General features: G+C 40.4%; 1 protein-coding gene across 1 annotated transcript in view; it reads right to left on the bottom strand.

Annotated features, from left to right (window-relative positions):
- Window positions 1–22,914, bottom strand: part of LOC121527357 (contactin-associated protein-like 2) — a 282,121-nt gene that overhangs the window by 11,172 nt on the left and 248,035 nt on the right. Inside the window, exons 20-23 of the mRNA XM_041814293.1 lie at window positions 13,102–13,338; window positions 8,507–8,740; window positions 8,130–8,263; window positions 1,809–1,902 (exon numbers count right to left, since the gene is read on the bottom strand). Of these exons, the coding sequence (XP_041670227.1) occupies window positions 1,809–1,902; window positions 8,130–8,263; window positions 8,507–8,740; window positions 13,102–13,338 (699 nt within the window). The remainder of the gene's footprint in view (window positions 1–1,808; window positions 1,903–8,129; window positions 8,264–8,506; window positions 8,741–13,101; window positions 13,339–22,914) is intronic.

The raw sequence follows: 22,914 nt of genomic DNA, 5'->3' as shown, positions 1-22,914 counted from the left end.
AGTAAGCAATGAAAAACAACTGTAGGAGCATTTTGAAACTAATTTGGATAATTTGCAAAAAGTTCACTAACATGACTTGGTATAAAAAGAGCATTTAAGAAAAGCAGAGTCTATCAGAACTTTACATATCCCACCATCACCAGCAGTGGTTTTCTGGTGGGTTGAGACCCAAAAGTGGGTCAGATAAAATAAAGTCAAAAAAATATATGTATGGACTCTTAAAGTAGACAGTAAAATTTTACACCCATTTTTTTTCCTATCGTGATGAGTAAATTTCAGTTTTAGTCTTAATATTTCTATTTTTGCATCTCATTTTCTTTGGATAAACAAAGCAAGTTTTCCCAAGATAAAAGGCAAATCCTTAAGAAATTAGCAAATTTCAAACAAATATTTTGGGAAAATGGAGTAAAATGAGGTGTGTGTATGCACCTCCTTCTGTAATGATTAGCTTTTTAAGTATCTTTGTCCTTTTCTCTTTCCTGATGCCTGACCAGTTGGGAACCAACAATCTACAATAAGTAATATCATCAAAATTTTCAGAGACTCTGTAAAATTCTGTAAAAAAGGCCAAAGGTCAATGTTGGATGCTCAAGATTGTTGGGCTCCTGGGGGCACTGCATTAAAAACAGGCATGATTTTGTACTGGGCACTGTATGGGCTCAGGAACACTTCCAGAACTCATTGTCTGTCAGCACAGTTGGCTGTACCATCCACAAATGACAGTTAAAACTATGTATTATTCCTGAGACTGAGAAAAAAAAATGGAAAACTGTTCTGTGGTCAGATGAATGAAAATTTGAAATTCTTTCTGGAACCACACAAATTGTGTCCTGTGGACTAAAGAGGAAAGGGACCATCAAGCTGGTTATCCTGGCTCAGCTCTAAAGCCTGCATCTCTGATGGTATGGGGTTGCATTAGCGCATAAGGCGTGGGCAGCTTACACATCCAGAAAGGAACTATCAATGCTGAAAATTCTGTAGAGGTTATAGAGCAACACAAGTCTCTTTCAGGGAAGGCCTTGCATAATTTAGCAAGACAAATATCACCATCACAACAGCCTGGCTTCACATTAAGAGTCTGAGTGCTGAACTGACCTGCATGCAGTCCAGACCTTTCATTTGGAGCATCATAGAATTAAAAATCCAACAGAGGACCCAGGACTTTTGAGCAGCTAGAATCCTACACCAACAAGAATGAGACAACATTCCTCTTCCAAAACTCCAGTAACTAGTTGTCTCACTTGTCAAATGTTTAGTAACTGTTGTGAGAAGAGAGAAGAGAAGAGAGGAGGCTACACAATGGTAAACATGGTCCTGTCCCTACTATTTTGAGATATTCTGCTGTCATTATAATCATAATGAGCCATTTTCATTAAATGGTAAAATGTTCAGATTCAACATCTGGTGAATAAAATAATGGTTCATGAGATTTGCAAATCATTGCATTCTGTCTTTATCTACATTTTACACAACACCCTAACTTTTTTGGATTTGGGTTGTATTCGCTACATTCCATAGTTAATACAACATTTGAAAAATAATGAAAAATAACACCCATAAAGACAGAGAAAAGTGTAATTCTCAATGGTGTTTCAAGGCAAGAACATTTCCTGTTGCCATGAGAGATGCAAAGGTGAAAAGGGAGAATAAAGTGACACAATCAGTCATACAACTTCACTCTTGAGAGCTGATTAAATAATGAAAAAAAGATTTTATTTGTTGTTGTTGTTTAGATTTAACGTCTCATGTTGTCTTGATGTTTTTTTCTTTTGGTCAAACTTAATAATAAGCCAAGCTGAAATACTCACCAAACACTTTACCCAGGAACAAAGTCTTGACCAGGTTGAACTGTGTGTCTGAGGTGTCTGGGAGGGTGTAGCTGACAGGAGGGTAATGATCCAGCTGAAACAGAGAATGAGGGACAAAGACTTTGTAGTTGGAACTACTGACCAAACCCTTCATTCAGAGTTAGCAGGTTTGGTGCCACTGATACAAACTCTACTCTGCTTTTAACTCACTCCTTTCTTCTTCAAACCCACAACCCTCTACTATGCTAACTCTGGACATGTTCACCACATACTTTACAGACTAGGTTTAATCAGGTTTAATCAGTAATCAATCCCCTGAGGCTGACAGACTCAGCTTTCTGCCACCAGCTAGTGATGCCTCACTTAGCTCTTAGTGGTTTAAGTCCTACCTCACAGGGAGAGCGTTAAGAGTATCATGGAGGAGAGAAGTGTCCAAACTGCATGGCTTATCAACAGGGGTGCCTCAAGGGTCAGTGCTTGGTCAGCCGATTTGCCCTCTATAACATCAAGAGGATCAGACCCTACCTGACAGAGCATGCAACACAGTTCATACAGGACTCTTGTGATATAACGCACTGACTACTGCAACTCATTACTGGCAGGCCTCCCTGCATGCACAGTTAAACCTCTGCAGGTGATCCAGAAGGCAGCAGCATGTCTGGTCTTCAACCAACCCAAGAGAGCTCATGTAACTCCTCTTTTCATCTCTCTACACTGGCTCCCAGTTGCGGCTTGCATCACATTCAAAATTGTAACCATTGCTTACACAGCAGTACCCAAAACTGCTCCTGTTTACCTGGAGTCCCTCATCCAGATCTACACTCCTTCTCATACACTACACACCAATGAAAGGCGCCTGGCAATTCCAGCACATCAGGCTCAGAAGTCATTATCTTGACTCTTCTCTTCTGTTGTCCCTTGCTCTTGGAATGAATTACCCAACTCAATTCGATCCACAGAGTCCATTTCCAATTCAAGAGAAAGCTTAAGTTGTAGGATGATTTCTCCCTCTGTCCTGCTCCACTTCTGGGGTTTTGTGCCCAGCTCTTTGTGAGTGACCCAACATTTGGAGAGAACAGTACCTGCCTGACTGTGAAGTTTGGTGGAGGAGGGATAATGGTGTAGGACTGTTTTTCAGGGTTTGAACTAGGCCCCTTATCCCCCATGAAGGCCAATCTTAATGCTTCAGCATAACAAGACAGTTTAGATAATGCTATGCTTCTAACTCTGTGGCAACAGTTTGGGAAAGGCCCTTTTCTATTCTAACATGGCTGTGCCCCAGAGCACAAAGAAGAACTATAAAGACATGGTTTGATGAGTTTGGTGTGGAAGAACTTAACTAGCCTGCACAGAGCTCTGATTCTATCAGGCATCTTGAGGATGGACTGGGAGAGAGATTGCAAGCCAGGTCTTCTCATCCAACATCAGTGCCTGACCTCATAAATTCTCTGCAGAATGAATGGGCATACTACATTCCCACAAAACAAAATCATGAGGAAAGCCATCCAAGAGAAGTGGAGACTGTTCGAGCTTCTCCTTTGTGTTGAGGCAAGTGTTTAACACAAGCTGAAAAGCAATCTTCCATAATGACCCTGCAAACAGCACAACAGATTAATAATCATGAGTTAAGTAGCAATACTATCTCTGATGTCTGCTCTGGGCTCAGAGAACTTCATAAAAGAGAGAATGAGCAGCGTGTTTACAGAGATGAATGTGTGCTGAGAAGTGAGAGAGCTGATGGAGGGAAGGTATGCACGACTTTAATATCCCTGAAATATAATTAACTTGTAACTCACTATTTCACTGAAGTTTTTAATTAGCTTGACGGCTGCAGTCGCTGACAAGACTCATTTCAGTTCCACAGACTGGTTTCTGTGTGTTGCAGAGATCTTTGGGCTCAAAGGCCGACTGTATCTCAGCTACAGGATTCTTCAAAGCTAGGGGAAGGAAGTGACTAAAATGCACTTTTGTTAGTGCATTTGAGTGCACTCAAATGCACTCAACTGCACTAGTGTTCTGCTGAAATTTTGCAGAATTGGTGTGCTAAAAGTTGTTACATCCAGCTGTTAGCTGGCAGGTGAACTGGACTCTCACAAAAGGGTTTAGATTTATTTGTGTGCAAAGTCATGTTTACAGGCTTCATGTTTACAGAGTCCTCCCTCTACACCTCCTCCAATGTTCGACTATTTATTCCTTTTTCTCTCCCTATGCACACAAACACAAACCAATCCTAATTTGGTTCTTTCCAAACGGTTGGTCTCAGAGGAGTATTCTGTGGCTTTTGTTTTCCACTGTGACTGGAGGGTGGGATAATGGGGTACAATTAAATTTGGCTCAGCTTCTTTACTTTTATCTGTAGAAACAAATTGGCTGCACAGGCGGGGACGCCGGTCTGAGTCTCCAAACGCCACAAAGAGGTCCACAAAGGGAGACGGTCCAGGAACAAACCTCATTTAACCAAACTTTGTCAATTACAACTGCAATTACTGTGACGCTGCCTTTTTATAGAGGGCTTTTTAGACAACACAATTTTCTCCTTCAGGCTGTGCTGTGCCTTGTATTTTATGTAGAGCTACATAATGAGGAGGTAGACGAGGAGAAAATTAACAATAGATGAAAGCTGTTCCTCTAAATATGTGCTCAAAGAGAATCTAATATAGCCTGTTTTGTCTATATTCACCCTAATTTACTGTAGACAGAGACGCCTCTACTTTCACTGACATTTGAGAGAAAGAAAATAGTCCTGTTTGAGATGTGAAATGCAATGTAATGCTTGTTCTCTTCTTATGATTTGTAAAACAAGAGAAGTACACAATTATTGTCTCTACAACAGAAAATATTAGTGGAGATGGAGGGGAGGAGATGATAAAAGGGGATAGAAGAGGAAAGGAGATGAGAACGTTTAACAATTGTAAGGAGAAGGGAAGGGAGAAGAAGGGATGGGAAGGAGAGGAAAAAGAAAGGGAAGTGGGGAGAAGGGAAGAAAGGGGAAGGTAAGGAGAGGAAGGGGAAGAGAAGGATGAAGAAGGGGATAAAAAAGGAAAAGGAAGAGAAGGAGAGGAAATGGAAGAAAAGAAAATGGAAGGGAGGACAAGCAAAGGGACGGGCAGGAGAGTAAAGGGAAGGGAAAGGAGGGTCGGGAAAGTAAAGGGAATGGGGTAGAAAGAGAAGGAAGAGCAGACGCTACAGAAACTAGACATAGGCATGGAGATGTCCCTGTGCATTAGGAGATCCTTCTCTTTCATACTAGTGGAGGGTGAGAGGTTGATGGAGAGATGGGAACTAATGCTGATCTCTCCATGTTTCTTCTCTGATAGTGAGCTAACCTGACCAGACCTCTCAGACTGCTAGACAACCAAACAGCTCTATGTGAGACACTCTGGATGTGTTTATTTTTGTCAATATGTAAATCTGAGCCTGGAGACAGGGAAGGTGTTAGATAACTCAGCTCATCAAAGTGATCTTTGTTTTGATATTTTATGGGTGCACGTCCTCTATCTAGAAATGATATCTCTCACTTTAAACCCTACTCTTGCTCCTTTTCCTCTCCACTTCACCTCTCATCTTGTTTCTCTCTGACTATAATTACTACACTCCTAATTACCTTCCTATTCTCTGCAGTGTCTTTACACAGTGTCTTGTTTCAAGATTTGCAACACAGACAGCAGGAAAAAGAGATCCCTGCAGCCTCAGGTAAACACTCTGTTTGCTCTTTTACCATGGAAATTGGATTTGATCCACTGGCGGGCCCAGCAGCATCACTGACTCTCATTGAATCCCACTATTCCTCATGAAAGATGTGACAACAAGGTCTATGCTGAGCACTGGAGCTTAATGACAATGAGTTATATAATCAGTGCTGGCTCATTGGATGAGAGACATTTTTTAAGAGGGCGGAGCTGCTGATAATTGTGATTTTGATCATTTGATCACCAATTTAAAAAACAGGTTATGAATATTAAGAAATATGCAATAATTTATAGTCAAAGCAAAAAGTTTAGGAGTTTCTTTGAAGTCTCTATCTGCTACCAAGGCTTCACTGCATGCTGTGTTAGGCTTGTTTCATCCAAATTTTGTCATCTGGTAAATGTTTCAGTGCTGGTTCTCATATTTTAGTTCTAATTTTTTTTCTTTATTATTATCATGTACACCACATTCCAAATTATTAATGTTTTTCTCTGATCTTCTGAAACAGTTGCTGCAGATGACAGTCAGTATAATTTGCCATTCACTAAATTTGAAAGCATAATTCAAATTTTATTGAACAAGCCTCCTAATGAAAACTATTTTCTTTTTCAAAAATAAAAAACTCAAAATGCACTGTTCCAAATTATTATGCACAACAGAGTTTAAACACATTTTACTGGCTGTAAAAAAGTGAAAATGGTCATTTGTTGAATTTGCAGCATTAGGAAGTCATATTTACTGAAATCAAAAGCTATTTCAATCAAAAACATCCAAACAGGCAAAGTTAGATCATGTTAACATAGGAGCCTTTCTTTGATATCACCTTCACAATTGTTTCATAATGGTGATCTCACTACTGATCAAAATAATCAGGACTAGAGCTCTGGCAAGACTCCTAATCCTGCTCCTAGTTGCTACTGCCTCCTCCCACTGGATTTCTGACCATTACTGCCTGCAACCACTCTGACAATCCATGTGAAATATTTACAACAACAGACAGTGTGTTTAACTACAAGCAGTATTGTTAGGTCTGCTCAAGCACCAACCTGATTAAGTTTTCTCTCTGAATAAAAGAAACCCTCAGGAAACAACCACATCCTTTTCATGCATAACGGCGCCACACATGGAAAAAAAACAGATGGGAGTGTCAGACTGATATAACTCCTGGTTATGGCAGAGTAATATTTAATGACCTTATGTACACATTACTTATCATTATGAATTATGAATAAGGTTAAACTGTTTTCTGATCTCTGGAAAGTTTGTGCACCACAAAAACTGTAGCTCACTTCATCAGCTCTAGCAGAGAGTAGGCTAATCTTAACTCCATTTATGCTGTGCAGCTGCCAACCTTGTCAGTAGATGCCTTATGCAATAAGGCCAATTTGCATAGAAAGTTTTTTCCTCACTTAACTTCATAATGGCTCAGCATCTCTGCGTGCTGAGCATGTTTGCGGTGATTGGCTTACAACACAATAAGGGGAGCTTCAAAGCTATGCCTTTTGACTTATTTACTGTTTTAGTGCATGAAAGGCATTCTTACAGCAACATGTGACACATTTCCTGTATTATCTTGTTTAATATGAGCACAGAGAAGTGCTTTTTATCAAATTCAAACACATTTCCTTGTGGGTGTGTTTCAACAAAGTCCAGTTTTCCAGCTCTGTCACTAACTCTCAGTAGCTTGTAGCTAATGTAACACGTCAGAAAAAAAAATATTAATATAAGTTTAACCAAGCAGTCTTGCATTAAGTCAGCTTTTCTTGTTGTGATGTTCCTCCTTTATAGCCACTCATGAGCAGTAAGCTCTCTTAAAGTAAATATGTGAGTGAGGTGATCTCTGGAAATATAGCAAAGGCACCAAAGAAACACAAATATGCACTTTGCATTATTCAAAGATGACATTTATAAAGATTTCATAAAGTATGAAATTTAAAATGAGAAGTGGAACAACAACAGCAACAAAGTTACGCAACATGAGTTGCAAACACAGTTGTACTTTAGAAAGCAAGCATAAGAAAATAACTCTGAGGGTGTTTGATTTGAGTTACAGCCTGTAGCAGCGACTTCAGCCCAGAACCAAGTCTGGACTGGTTGGGCTGAATTCTCCACCCGTCTGTGGCAGCTACTGGCTGAGCCTTGGCTGTATCGATCCATACTATCTGCACACAACTCAAGAGCACAAACAACCCCCACACACAAACAGTGATGCACACCTATTTACAATGCTATGCCAAGCACAAGCATGCGCCGTCTCTATTGCTCTGCCTCAAACAAATAGCTACAGTTACACTTAGACAATCTGTGCAGACCCATACCAACCACACAGCAGGATCATACAAAGACACACAGCTCCATGCTTTGTCTCTGTTGCTACACTTAGTCTGTCGACTGGAGATGGATTAACAGAGACAGAGAATAAGCAGTTTCATCACAGAGTGGGAAACTGCACTGCACTCAGAGTTAATGCAAACCATCAAGCCAACACTGTCTAGGATTGTGTGGTTGTGTAGCTGTTATCTGAGGTGTGTACCTGCTCGATAACGAGCTGAAACACTCCTTAGCTGCTCAGAAGGATCTTGAAATTAAAACCTGAATATCTCAGATGTGCATATCTATCAGTGTAGTTTGTACCTGGACAGTGATGCTTCTGTTAACACGCGACATGCTGATGTTATGAAGTTGTCCATTAGCCAGGTTACGCTGGTCCACATCTATAGAAAACGGTTCCCTCAGACCTCCAAGGTTATATCGAACCTGCAGTGAACCTAAAATCACACAACCCCACATTTAGCCCTCGACCTCTGTACATCACTTTAAGATAAAATTATTTCTGTTTCTAAAACTTTATGCTGTATCCGAATTGCCCCTCGGGGACAATAAAGACTTACAAACAAATAAACAAACTGAGTTGCAATTATAGAATTTTGAAATGTTCATAGCAGGTCTTATAAGCATGACCCTAACAGACTCATAGCTTTGAGGAAGAAAGAATTTGGTAAGGATCTCACCATCGTGCCGTAAAACCACAGCCAGGTAGTCCTGAGTCTTGGAGCTGATGTACATTAGAATAGCTGGAGCATAAGAAGTGCTGAAACTGAAGGCCACTTCCTCTTTTGTTAGATTCACCTCCTGTGGTGTAAGCTGGTGTGTCAGGGTCTTTGGAACCCTGCTGGCTCCTGCAACTGCTTCAGGCATAAAGTTGTACTTGACCAACGTCCCTGATTCAAAGAAACCTCCAACATCTGGAAGAGATCAAAAGTATGGAAAATGTAAAAGTGAAAAACTGAAAATTGAACATTATTTACTCATTCCTTTAAACAGTAATGCATACATATTCTATTTATTTACTTGTTAAAAAACAAAGCATAAAACCAGACAACAGAGACCAAACAATAGGAACAGTATATTTATATACAAAGACCCACATATAACAACACACAAGGTGGCTGTAGAACTAGGCATAAGACTGACCAGTAAAAAGTGAATGTTGCATTTAAAAAGGCCCCTCCCCAGTTATAGTTAATATGAATATACTGTTTGCTGGGTCAGTGGTGCTGGCATCCTTTTTAACAGTTACAGTATTTTGAAAAGTGGCAAGATTTGTGTGGTTCTAATGCTAAAAATATTTATTTGTGCTTATTTTTATCCTCTTTTCACCACCTTTGAACTGCTTTTCACCACGTTTTCCAGACAATTATGCCACTTTTTAACCCCTTTTCACCATTTCTTTTCTGCCCTTAAGCAATTTTAGCCACATTCAAAACCCTACTAACAACATTTTCCTGCCATTTGCCTCTGGTTGCCCTTTTTACCTCTTTTAACCCTTTTTCACCAGTTCTAACCAATGTTTGTCAATTTTCACCCATTTTTCCTCTCTTAACCAATGTTTGCCAGTTTTGACCTATTTTTGCATTTTTAACCAATGTTTGCCAATTTTCCCCTATTTTTGCCTCTTTTCACCGATGTTTGCCAGGTTTTACCTCTTTAAACTAATAGTATTTGACAATTTTCACCCATTTTTTCCTTTTTTAACCAATGTTTGCCAGTTTTCACCCATTTTTGCCCTTTTAAACCAATCTTTGCCAGTTTTCACCCATTTTTGCATTTTTTAACCAATCTTTGCCAGTTTTCACCCATTTTTGCCTCTTTTGACCAATTGCTGCAATTTTCAACCTATTTTCTACACTTTTTTCCCCTTTTTCATCATTTTTTTTCTAGCCATTTCAAACCATTTTTGCCACTTTTCAGAATTATCTAATCATTTTTTCCTTAAAGGTGTGTCATTTTATTTTTTGGCATCCTGATTTTTGTGCACATCATGGCTTTGAAGCGTGACATTACTTTCCAAATGGTTTTATCCAATGTGCCCTTCCACATTTTCAACATTACCATAAAAAAGCTATTCTGTTCTAAGAAAAGAGTTTACAATTTGGAAAAAAAAAAAAAAAGGTTTAACTGCACAGCAGCACATATAAATAAGATTAAATAGTTTGTTGCTTTGATTGGAGCGAGTTTTATTCAGGTTAAGATTAAGATATGGATATCACAGCTTTAATTTTCAATGGACCATGATTTTGCTAACGTGCAGGGGCCGCCATTTTGGCTCCTTGCCCCTTATGGGCAGCCTTGTTTGTCAGCAGAATGCAGGTTTTTCCTGGAGTACAGGCATGTGTGATCTACTAAAGATACTAAACCCTAATCCAGGGTTAATATAGTGTGTATTTGTGCAGACACAACCGGCTTTCTTAGCCATCTGACAGCTGTCATCACAAACGGATGTGGCTGTAAATGTAAACGTGGCTGCTGAGGAAAGCACATCTATAAAAGCTCTAGTTCAGTCAGGATAGCCATGGATTTGTATTTTCAGTCACAGCTCAGTTCTTATTCGTTCCTCTCTCACACAGCCACTACATCTCTGCTATCATTTGCTGTAGCTGCCACTGTCTGTGGGATGTCATGAGGAAATCAACTGTCTCGTCACCTGACCTCATCTAACGAATAACATGATGCCACTCTCTCCTCTTTAGCCACATCACCACTCTGCTCTCTCTCATATTGACCTCTCGTGCTTGTCCACTTCTTCATCCATTCTGTTTCAAATGTGTGTCTCTTGATTGAAATGTCTCTTCTAACCTCCTCAGTCCTCGTCTTTGTTTCCTTGAGTCTCTCATGTCTTACACAAGCATGTCACCAAACACTGAGGAAATATTTCTCAAGCATACCCAAACACACAAATGGAAGAAAACAGCTTGTCTTTCTGTCATCTCATCACCCTTCACGCCACTTGCTATGAGCATGGAAGAAAAAACTCTTCCCTCCTGAGGAAACAAATTAATTCATGTGTTTGGGTTGAGAGCCTGTGACTCTGCAGCTCTCCTCCCCAGAGCATTTCATCAAAACTTGTTTTGCAAAACACAACTTTAATATTGTATCTAATAAATCCCTGTGAAACAAACATGAAGTTTAAGCAGTGTGCAACAGGAGCAGAGAGGTACACAGTGACATGTCTCCTCTGAACTTCTACACAGTTTGGAAACAGCACTTGCACTTTGTCACTTGTTCTCTCAGCTCTGCATTTGCACACTTTAAAAATTCAGCTAGTGCTTTCTGAAGTCAGGGAGAACCGGTGGGTGAGAACAATATCACTCTCCGTCGGTGCCTTTTATCATCAGCCCAAACACTTTGAACACCAGCAGCTCCAAAGTGAAAAGGAAGTGAGAACAATCATGGATCACAGCAGATATTAATGTGGTCTGTCTGGAAATGGGGCTCATTGAAATGTACCAACTCCAGGAGTAATCCTGGTGCTATTTGATTTTAGAGAGAGACTCAACAAAAGTAATGTGTTTGCACGAAGGGGGAAACTCAGAAGTTATTTATGGCAGTTTGAAACCTTAGGGAATTGAAAAAAACCCTGCAGCGCTAGCAAAACGAAGAAAAAGAGAGAAAAAATAAAGAAATACCTGAGAAACCACACAGCAGGAGCTTGATTTGTTCTGCAACTGAAGTTTGGAAGATGAAAAAGTTAACTTTAGGGATTATTTATTAAGGATTATTCCCCAAACCTTAGGGATTAACCCTTGTGTTGTCCTCACATTCTTTGACTTCCCCGTGCCTTCCTGGGTCAAAATGACCCACCTTCACTTAACATCCCAAATAAAGCAGCTTATTGGAATATTCAATACCAAATCTGAGTTTTTTCTCCTGTTCACATGGCAGACAGACTGAAACATAAATAAAGAGGTCAAATTAACCTTGGCTAGAAGTCTGCCATACATCGCATCAGATGCACATTAATTAGATGCAACAACACCTACAGGATGTGTTGTCCCTAAAAATAAACTGAAAATATTAATATGATTGGAAAAAGACAAATAAAGTGAAAACTGGCCAAAAAAAAAAAAAGTTTTAAAAGTGGCAAGAAGTGGACAAAAAAAAAAAAAAAAAAAATGTGTAAAGTGGTTATAGAGTGGCAGATTGGTAAAAATGGGAAAAATTCGTACATAGCAACAAAAAAGAGATAAAAGTGGTCAAAGATGGGTTAAGAAAGACAAAAAAAAAGGTTAAAAAATGAGCAGGAAAAAGTGGCTTAAGTAGTGAAAAGGGGTTAAAAAGACAAAAAAATGGGTGAAAGTGTCAAAATTTAGTTCAAAAAAGCAAAAATATGGAGAAAAGTGGCAAATATCAGTTACGAGATGCAAAAAGGCAAAAAAGGGATGGGAAAATGTGTATTAAGTGTCACAAAATTGAGAAAAGTGGTTACACAGTGGAAAATTCAAATAACATACATAGCAACAAAAAAGGGGAAAATAGTTGGTGGTGAAAAGTAGTAAAAAGGTGGCAAAAATGGGTTATAGGGGGCAAAAATTGGTTCAAAGTGGTAAAAGCGACAGAGGCAGAAAGTGGTAGAAATTGGTTCAATGAAGCTAAAAAAAAAAAGAAAAAGAAAAAACAGAAAATATAGAAAGGCAAAAACGGAAAACAAATAAAGTTATCAAGTAAAGTTATCAGTGCAAAAATGTGCTAAAGGTGTCAAAAATGGGTGAGCAGTCGAAACAATATGTTACAGAGGCAAAAAGTGACAAAAAGAGGCAACAATGTGCAGCTAAAGAAGTGAAAGTGGGTTGAAAGGTAGCAAAAACAGGTTCAAAGTGGAAAAAATGAGTAATGATTTAATAAGTAATAAACACTCATAAATTGGTTAAAAGACACAAAAAAGAGGCAAAGCAGGCAAAAATGTGTAGAAACAGTGATGATATGCAGTTAAAAAAGGACATGAATAAGGAATTTCATGTCTTGTCATGTGTATGCATGCTAATGATCAATCTTAGACAGAACTAAAGCATTCCCACATTTTTGTGGAATGAAACTGACTCTGTAACCTCGAATTTAACTTTCAGGTCATTTTGACCAGAAAACAGTGGTAGAACATGTTTTTAGTACAGCTTAGATATCATTGTTTCTAATGTAGGGGTCAATCTAGGAAAAGTCATCGAATTCCAAGTTACATAAATATTATGAAGGGTATTTTTCTCTGTGCCAGGTTATTTTAACCCAAGAAAAACAGACAGGTTGAATTGCCTTAAAGAAAAACTCCCCTCACCTCTGGTGCAGAACGGCCCGTCGTACGCCGTGTTCGTGCAGTCACACAAGTATCCGTTGTATTTCTCTACACACTTCCCTCCGTTCCTGCAGTAGATCCCAAAGCTGGTACAGTGACCTTGACAGCCAGGTTTGACTCCAGGAGTCACCTCGGCTCTCTCCTCCAGGTCCAAGGTGATGCCGTTCACCCGAAGGGCTCGGATACATCCCAGGAAGCCCCTCTGCCCCCCTGCAGCACCTGAGGAGGAGGGAAGAAAACAGCAAAGTTAGCATCAGTGTAAATGAAAGTTCAGGGGATAGAAAGACAGTGAATAATGATTCTGACTGTTGCACCGCTCTTCAAACAACCTTAATTTTGATTTTTTCACTAATTTAAACCTCTGAATGAACTCTGTGTCTTTATGAACATCTCACACACTCAGACACACAAACAGAGGCATGTAAAAAAGCACACCTGACTAGAATGAGTTCATACGTGCATTACTGCTCAGCCTTGGGGCGTTGATAGATGTTCTTCTAAAGTGCTGCCATCGTCATTCTGGCCATACACCATTACTGTCCAACTAACCATTAACCTGGACAGAGGAGGGCTGTTAACCAGATTAATGTGAGCCTAAATGACTATCGCAATAAATACACTCATAAACATCCACCCACAGGTATAGATTCTAGCTTACAGAGGACAGTTGATTATGGACACACTAATGCACACCATCATTAACAAGAGCCGAGGGGCATTTTAGTTATTAAAACCTCTCAGCTGCATCTTTTTGATTACAGAGAAGTAGACACGTGTTAGGGAGGCTTTAACACCCAGGCTTCATCTGCATAACACAAACAGACAAATTTAGCTTAGCCACATGGGAACCACACAGTCTCATTAAGAGTGCTACATCTACTGCGGTTTGCTTTAACTAGCCAGCTATTCACACATCAGGATGCAGGTGGGCTTTCACTCACTTTCTCCTCTTTCTCTTCCAGCAGCAGATTAGACTTTTAGTACACCTGTTCATTAATCTATTTTGTAGCACTGATTGGCTGGAGGTTTGTGCCACCTGCTTACACAGGTCTAAATCAGTGTGTGATTAAACGTACAGCAGGCTCTGAGGCCTGCAGAGACATGGGCATACAGGTGCATACACAGAAGCTATTCACAGCTGATCATGGATGATAACGCTTTGTATGGGAAATCCATACAAAGCGTTTAGGAAGGGCAGGAGGTGATTGGACAAACATTCTGTCTGTCACATTCATTGACAAGATGAGGAAGTAGACATGTGCAGCTCTAGGAAGTAGTGCAAGCTCAGCAGTAAAGCGCTGTCAAAGTTCATGAACGGTGGAGCTCGTTGATGGATGAAACATTTGCCAGGGCCAGTCGAGAGCAATGCAAAAACATATGTGTCAAGTCATCTTTCTGTGTGGCTCTTTTCTCGTTTTAATAAAGAAATGTAGCCCAGCACAGATAAAACTGCTACATACTACAGCTACATCCAAGCTAATTGCTATACTGGTGTAGGTCCAAGATGTGTCTGCCCTGACAGATCTGTCCAGGGCCTGCAGCTTATGATGACGTAACAAAATATGATTGGCTGTGATGACACGTTGAAGTATCATTATTATTGGTTGGAAGCTTACGCGGTGGGACAGCGACCCTGTTAGCTTTCCACAAAGCTAATATTGAAAGCTAACTTTAGCATTGTAACGTTATCCATACAGTGACTTTGTCTTTACCTCCAAACCACTCTCTTTTGGCCGTCTGTATTTTTTAGGGTGATACTGAGGGTTTGAAAAACAACATTTTGCATTTGACATTTACAATGTCTCAATGTTCCTGTTTACTCTTGCTATAATTAAGGAGGATTATCTGTGATTGAGAGAAAAAAAATATTATTTGTGAAAAGCAGTAAATTTAACTTTAAAACTGAACAGATCTTCTGCACAGATGTGTCAATCTTTTATTACAAATATCTTTGTAGTATTGTATGGTTGAAATTTCAGTTTAACCTGCAAAAGAAGGGTATTAAAAAAACTAGAAAAGAAAAAAGAAACACTGTATTGACAGTAAAAAGTAAAATGAATAATAATAAAAACAGTTACTTTCAATATAAAACATTAAAAATATCTAACAATGGAGATGCCTTGGTCAACAATGTTTGTCATGTCATAGAAAGGCACAGGACTCCGGACAGATCTGTCAGCCAGGACAAATCTGGTACCAGCAGCTTACAGTACAACAAAACCCCGCCTGTAACGATCAGGTTACCTGCCAAAGCAGGTCAGCAGAGGAGTGATGTTGTTTCCATTATGTAAAGACCTGCTCTTTGCACTTTTTATGGAAATGTGGTCCAGTTCTGATAAAACTGCCACTTTTTCTGAGCTAAATGCTACACCAGAGGCAGCCTTTGCTATCGGTTTCTAGTACAGCTAAACCCTGCCTGTAGCTACCTCCTCATTCTCCTGAAATGATGCAGATTTGTCAGATCCATTATCAGAGAATTGTTTCAGACTAAAGCTGTGCAAGGAATTTGGCCAATCCATCTGCTTTGCAAGGTTATATCATCAGCAACATCAACCTTAAAGTCCCTATTAAGTGATTAAAAGTCATTTTTTTAGGTTTGTTACATGGCAGGCCACTGTGTTATGAACCACCAGGTCGAATTTTAGTTATGAGGAACATCTCAGAGCTTAGAAAATTAAGCTTCAACATCATGAAAAATGAAAGACGCTCGGGGTGAAATTTACTAACCTGACACGCCAGATGGATGTATTTCACACATCCATCTGGGAAAGCTTCAATACACAGCGTCTGGGAAAGGGCAGAGGCTTTGAAAATAACTCAGAATGTGATTGGATTAACATTCTGTCTGTCACATCTCTACAGGCCAATCAGAGCAACAAAACATGTGACGTAGCAGCTATCAAGCTGCGCGTGCGCAGCTACTGAGGAATAATGTGAAACAAGGTGACTGTAGACATGTCGATACACAGCTTTTGTCGTTTTTGAAAAGAAAACAACTCACTGTTGTTCTTTGTTTTTCCCTAAAAGAAGAAATGTTGCCAAGTTCTGATAAAACTGTAGCAGCATCCATGCTAATCTCTTCCACCATAAATGCATCGGCCTGTTGTTGCTGCTTGCTTATGTCACGACTCTGCTGCGCCTGAAAGTACTGCCCCTCGTCGCTGATTGGTCCTGTAACTTTCTAACCGGGCCCAAACGGTTCAGATGTGAGCTTTGCAAGATGGATTAGCCATTCAAAACCAAGGAAACAGGCGTATCCATCTGCTTTGCAAAGTTATAAATTTACTGTTTTCTGGCACATTTTTTTTCTGTTATAAAATATTTTATGACCTGCAGGGCACCATGGCTGACAAATTTGGGAAATGTACCCCACAATGAACAAAACACAGCATGTAGCTGGCTGTTAACTTCCAATGAAGGCACTAACATCGGCTAAAAACAGACTGTTTTGAGATGAACTGCTCAGTCATTTTATATCAAAGTGCCATTAAAGGGCGAGGTAACTCCCCATAGCATTCAGTGACATGGTGGGTTCTTGTATTTGCACTGCCCAAGTTAAACCAAGCCAGAAAAGAGGTGAACAACTTTCTACCAGTCTAGATCAAAATTCAGTCATACAGAGATCTCATTGTTTCCACATGTTTACCGCACTCATATTCCAACACATACATATACAGAGGCAGTGGTCCTCAATGCACCCATCTCAGGATTGATTCTCCATCTCTGGGCTTCGGTGCTTACCCATATTTCCTGTCTCTCTTCAGCTTTCTGATCCTAATAAAGGCAAAAAGCCCCACAAATCATCTTTTCTGCCTAGGAAAGCTTTCAGTGTAGCTATTGCCACCTTTTTCTCAAATGATGTGCCAGGTGGCTCTGCCTGGTGACAGACATAGAATCTAGCCAATCCACTGGCTTTGCAGGTTACACTTAAATGATGAAAACACATAAAAACCTCAGAAACACGCTGGCAAACTGATCATCATATAATTATAGACAAAACAGAATTCAGACACATGCGCGTTTATTAAAATCCCGCACTTACAGCGTGTGTTAGCAGCTATTTATTTACAGGCATGTTGCTCTTCATGATGTCCTAATGAGGATGCAATCCATACTAACTAGTTTATATGCAGTACTCAGGCATGCATGGACTAATAGAAAGTTTATATGCAGTACTCAGGCATGCATGGACTAATAGAAAGTAACAGCATAATTAGAAATTAGCTGAATGTTTGACCTTTGCCATGCTTGAGTGTGTGTGAATGTGTGTTATAAAAGATCCAGCTTCTACATTACTGAGTGGGGATAAATATACATATATTGTGCACTGTTATATCTGGTGAAGTTATATAGTTGACATAAATGTGGTCTGTTTCTGAAGTCTGATTTAACTGTGCAGAAAATTTTACATTTACTCAAACATACCGCAGGACTACTTCTCTGCTTTACTTCCATTATAGCGGAACAACTGTGTAAATAGAGTGGAGGTATGTCCCATCATTCTGTGTTTCTTTGTTTTATGTTAAACACCAGAGAGATCTCAAGAACAGCGTTTGCACACTCTATGTTAATAACTGTTTAAGATGAAAATGTTTGGTTTATGTAGCCTAAATGCCATTGTAAAGCCATCCTCACCCTACAGCAATCCCACTAAAGATAATATATAATCCCATTTTATCAGCACAGTGCTTCAGATCTGTTTGCTTCACAGCTATATGCTTTCCCAAAGCTGAGGTCAGAGAAAACCATTCATTTATCTGATAAAATAGCCACCATGGCACACTGGGCAATCACAGAGCCATATATTTATGCCATATGTTCTCCAGTTTCACATATGCATCTGCTAGCATCAACTGAGTTCACTTTTTACCAATGAAATCAGACCTTCATATGAAGAATGTGCTACCAACAATGCTCTCATTGATAGTATGTGTTTGTAGCACTGTAAAAAAATATGTTTCCATCACATCTGTAGTGATAGCAGGAATGGGGACATTTCACAATAAATCAAAGAGGTAGTGAACACTTACACTGAGGTATCTGACTGAACTATGCTAAAACACATCAACGCTGGTGTTATTTCTGACATTTTCATCAAAATGATAAAAATCTGCATTCCCCGGCTTTTAATTAGCCCAAACAGACAAAAAATGCTTTGAAAAACCTTTTCTGAAAAGGCGTGGCTTATGTGACATAGAAACCTACCATCCAAACATACCTTGGCCCTTGTTAAATCATGAATTTACTGTGATAAACCACATTTTTTGGAACGCTGAGTTCAATTACACTGGCCATCCAAGCTTGATAAGTGCTGGACCTGTTGAATCAAGAAACCACTGAAATAGAACCGGTCTGAGAAAGTGAAGTAAGCTTCACGATCTCAAAAAGCAACACATCATGGCACTATCTAAAGAAAATTAAGAACAGATGAGAAACAAAGTCTTTAATATCTTCTCAACCCAGCCCTGGTTGAAAATTACAGGCCGGTCTCACTTCTCCCATTCCTATCAAAAATACTGGAGCGCACAGTCTTCAACCAGCTCTCAGAACACTTGCAGAACAATGATCTACTTGATCAGAATCAGTCTGGCTTTAGGCGGGGCCACTCTACTGAAACTGCACTTTTGTCGGTAACGGAATCACTTCGCTTGGCCAGAGCAGCTGGTCAGTCCTCAGTTCTCTTACTGCTGGATCTGTCTGCTGCCTTTGACACAGTAAACCACCAAATCCTCCTCTCCACACTCTCTTCACTTGGTATCTCAGGATCTGCCCTACAGTGGTTTAAGTCCTACCTCACAGGGAGATCTTTTAGAGTATCATGGAAGGGAGGAGTGTCTAAACTGCATGGCTTATCAACAGGGGTGCCTCAAGGGTCTGTGCTTGGTCCCCTACTTTTCTCAATATACACCACCTCACTTGGTGCAATCATCCGCTCCCATGGCTTTTCTTATCACTGCTATGCAGACGACACACAGCTATTCCTGTCCTTTCCACCAGATGACACAACTGTCTCAGCTCGGATCTCATCCTGCCTTGCTGATATTTCTAAATGGATGAGGGAACGTCACCTTCAGCTCAACCTGCCCAAAACGGAGCTCATTATCATCCCAGCCAGTCCCACTGTGGAACCGCAGATCAGTATCCAGCTTGGATCAAATAATCTCTTGCCCACTAAGTCAGCCCGGAATCTGGGTGTCATGATTGATGACCAGCTAACCTTCAAGCTCCATGTGGCCTCGATTGCTCGGTCCTGCCGTTTGCCCTCTACAACATCAACAGGATCAGACCCTACTTGACATAGAATGCTACACAACTCCTAGTACAGGCTCTTATAATATAACGTTTTGACTACTGTAAATCATTAATGGCTGCCCTACCTTGTAGCACAGTTATTCCTCTGCAGTTGATCCAGAACGCAGCAGCACGCCTGGTCTTCAACCAACCCAAGAGAGCTCATGTCATGCCTCTTTTAATCTCTCTACACTGGCTTCCAGTTGCAGCTCGCATTAAATTCAAAACTCTAATCATTGCTTACAAAGCAGGAAGTAAAACTGCTCCTGTTTACCTGGAGTCCCTCATCCAGGTCTCCATCCTTCTCACCCACTACGCTCAGCCAGCGAAAGGCGCCTGGTACTTCCAGCACATCATGCTCCTAAGTCACTAGCTCGACTCTTCTCCTCTGTTGTCCCTAAATGGTGGAATGAATTACCCAACTCCATTCGATCTACAGACTCCCTGTCTACTTTCAAGAGAAGGCTAAAGACCCAGCTCTTCAGAGAACACTTTGCACTTAGCTAGGCAATTCTCTACTGTTGTCCCCAGTAGTAGATTGAGTCTCAGCCAGACTATTCTCCACTGCTGTCCCCAGTAGTTGAATGAGTTTCCCAACTATAGTTAGCTCGCACTGTCCTGCTCTACTTCTGGGATTTCTTTGCCCAGCTCTTTGGGAATGATCCAGCACTTGGTACTTGATAAATAGTTGTTGTGAAGCCTAATGAATGGCAATTAGTGATCCCACATTTTCCTTGATTCATTGTTGCTGTCTAAAAACAAAAACAAAAAAAAAACAACATAAAAACAAAAAACAAAAACAAAAAAAAAAAACTAAATAAACAACGTATATTTTAGGTACTCTGCCTTAAACTCTACACGGCAGCACTTGCGTCCAATTGAACCTGAAGCACTTGATGGCACTTACTGATGTTGTTTCTTCTTGTCTAGATCATTGCTTGTGTTGTTCTTGCTCTCAAATGTACGTCGCTTTGGAGAAAAGCGTCTGCTAAATGACATTGTAACATTGTAACATCTAGTTTGAAAAGGGTTAAAAAGCCATTTCTGAGGCTTTGGGACTCCAGCAAACCATATTGAAAGTCATTGTCCACAAATGGAGAAAACTTGGAACAGTGCTTAACCTTCCTAGGAGTGGCCTGCCAACCAAAATGACTCCAAGATCACATCAATCGCATCGAAAGAACTGCAGGCCTCACTGACTCAGTTAAGGTCAGAGTCCCTGATTCAACAACAAGAAAGAGACTGGGCAACAGTGGCATCATGGAAGAGTTCCAAGGCCAAAACCACTGCCAACCTAAAAGGACACAAAGGCTTGTCTCACATTTGATTGAACATCTGGATGATTCCCATGACTTCTGGAAAAAAATATTCAGTGGACTGATGAGACATAAGTTGAACTTTTAGGAAGGTTTACATTACATCTGGCTTAAAACTAACAGCATTTTATTAAAAAGAAGAGCATACCAACAGTCAAACATGGTGGGGATAGTGTGATGGTCTGGGGCTACTTTGCTGCTTTAGGACTTGGATGTAATTGATGGAACCATAAGTTCTGCTCTCTACCAGAAAATCCTGAACGAGAATGTCTGGCCATCAGTTCCTAATTCATAGGTTTAGGGGACATGTCCTTTTCCACGTAGTTGGCTTTTTTTATATATAAAATTGCATTTTGTATGCACTAAAGTTACTTTTGTCTGAAATGAAAACTGGTTTGATGATCTGAAACATTTAGTTTGGCAAATGTCCAAAAAATAAGTAATCAGAAAAGGGGCAAATACTTTTTCACTTTTTGTTTAGGGGGAAAAAAGGACAGATAGTTACATTGAATAAATTAATCAATATTAAGAGTCTGGACATGTGGGAATAGCTAAACTTAAGCTGAATAGTATGAGGGAAGGAGATGATACAGATATGGAAAGAAAGGTGCAATGTCCTGCTGTGTTTATCCTACAAACAGATCATGTAAGTTATCAAAATTCTGCACAGTATTGTATTTTGTGCAGCTGAATCAAAATCTAACTGAGTGTGAGATGGACGAAGATGTTGAAAGAATAAGGAGTCAAGATCTTGCAAGAAGCTCTGTGCTCTCTCTGGATCAAACAGGAAGTGATCTTTTCTGGACAACAGGGGGCCACATTTAAACCCCTACCTTTCACTTCTCTCCTCTTTGTGGGTAACTTTCTCTGACCTTTACTCCTCACAAGAAAGGGATGAGGATGGGATTAAAGATCAGATATGAGAAGTTGCTGCTCCTCTGCCTTCCACTATCTGATACATCCCTTCATTATGTAGCTGCAAGTCACCTAATGACTCTTTCATTCACCACGTGTAAGTACATACTGATGGGGACGAAATAATCATCCCCCTTTGGTAATTTTAATTGCTTTCTCAAGCACCATCTTCAGGAGGATCTCATGTGTGCTCATCCAACTGATGTCTGCCCCATGTTCTGGTACAGAGAGTGTCGTGAAGTATGGTGGCTCCACCTCTGACTTCTTTCTAGTTGGTTCTGGGGTGACACAGGGGTGCATCTTAGCCCCGACACTCTTCAGTACCTGTGTAGACTGGAAGAAGGGGAAGCAAACTGTTGACATTTGATGTTGTGATCCTTGTGGAGACAATAGATGCCGTTGTGAGGGCTCCTAACTTGCTGAGTGAGGAGGCTGAAGTGTTGGGAATGCATGTCTCCTGGGCCAAAACAAAGAGCCAGGTATTTGGGGATGCCTTGGATGCTGCCACTGAATCTTTGTCTGTGAATGGTTCGAGTCTAAAGTTTTAGTTTCTGTTCATCTACCTTGGCAGTATAATCCATCGAACCGCTGACTGCGAGGTTAAAATCAACCACAGACTTGGACTGGCACATGGGACACTTGGTTTGCTGAGCAAGACAGTGTGGCATTCCCGGTATCTGAGCATGCAGACGAAAGTCAGTGTCTTTCAGTCCTTGGTCCTTCCAGTCTTAATATACTCCTGTGAGGACTGGATGTTGAGTGGTGGCCAGAGATGCCAACTAGACCCCTTTGTGATAGCTTCTCTTTGGTGCATTTTTGTGTATCATTAGCAAGACTGTGTGTCTAATGCTGACATGCTCAGGAGAGCTGATGGGAATGGCAGCTGTGCTTTTACGGACACGTGGCATACTTTCTCGGGCCTGATCCTGCTCACCATACTGGCTGCTCAGGACCTGGCGGGCTGGTGCAGACGCCGGGACTGACCACATGGAGGGACAGCTGGGAGGATACCTGGAGAGATGGAGCATGGGCGTGGTGCAGGAGGATGGCCATCAGGAGGCCAGAGCAGTACAGCTGCCTATTCACAAGTGAGAGCTTAAACCCTAACTGATGTTTGTACTATTGCTCAATAAAAAGACCAGCTCTAAAGGGGAGTCATAATTTAGACCCTGCAAGTAAAATAATGCAAGAATCCAAAATGAAAAATAGAAAAAACAAACAAAACAAAACCCTGAAATTTTCATAAAATAATTTCATCCTCATCTGTTCACCA

This window comes from Cheilinus undulatus, linkage group 19, assembly GCF_018320785.1.
Source record: "Cheilinus undulatus linkage group 19, ASM1832078v1, whole genome shotgun sequence".
NCBI classification, from domain to species: domain Eukaryota; kingdom Metazoa; phylum Chordata; class Actinopteri; order Labriformes; family Labridae; genus Cheilinus; species Cheilinus undulatus.
The sequence above is the reverse complement of the archived record's forward strand: the minus strand, read 5'-3'. Positions and strand labels throughout refer to the sequence as shown.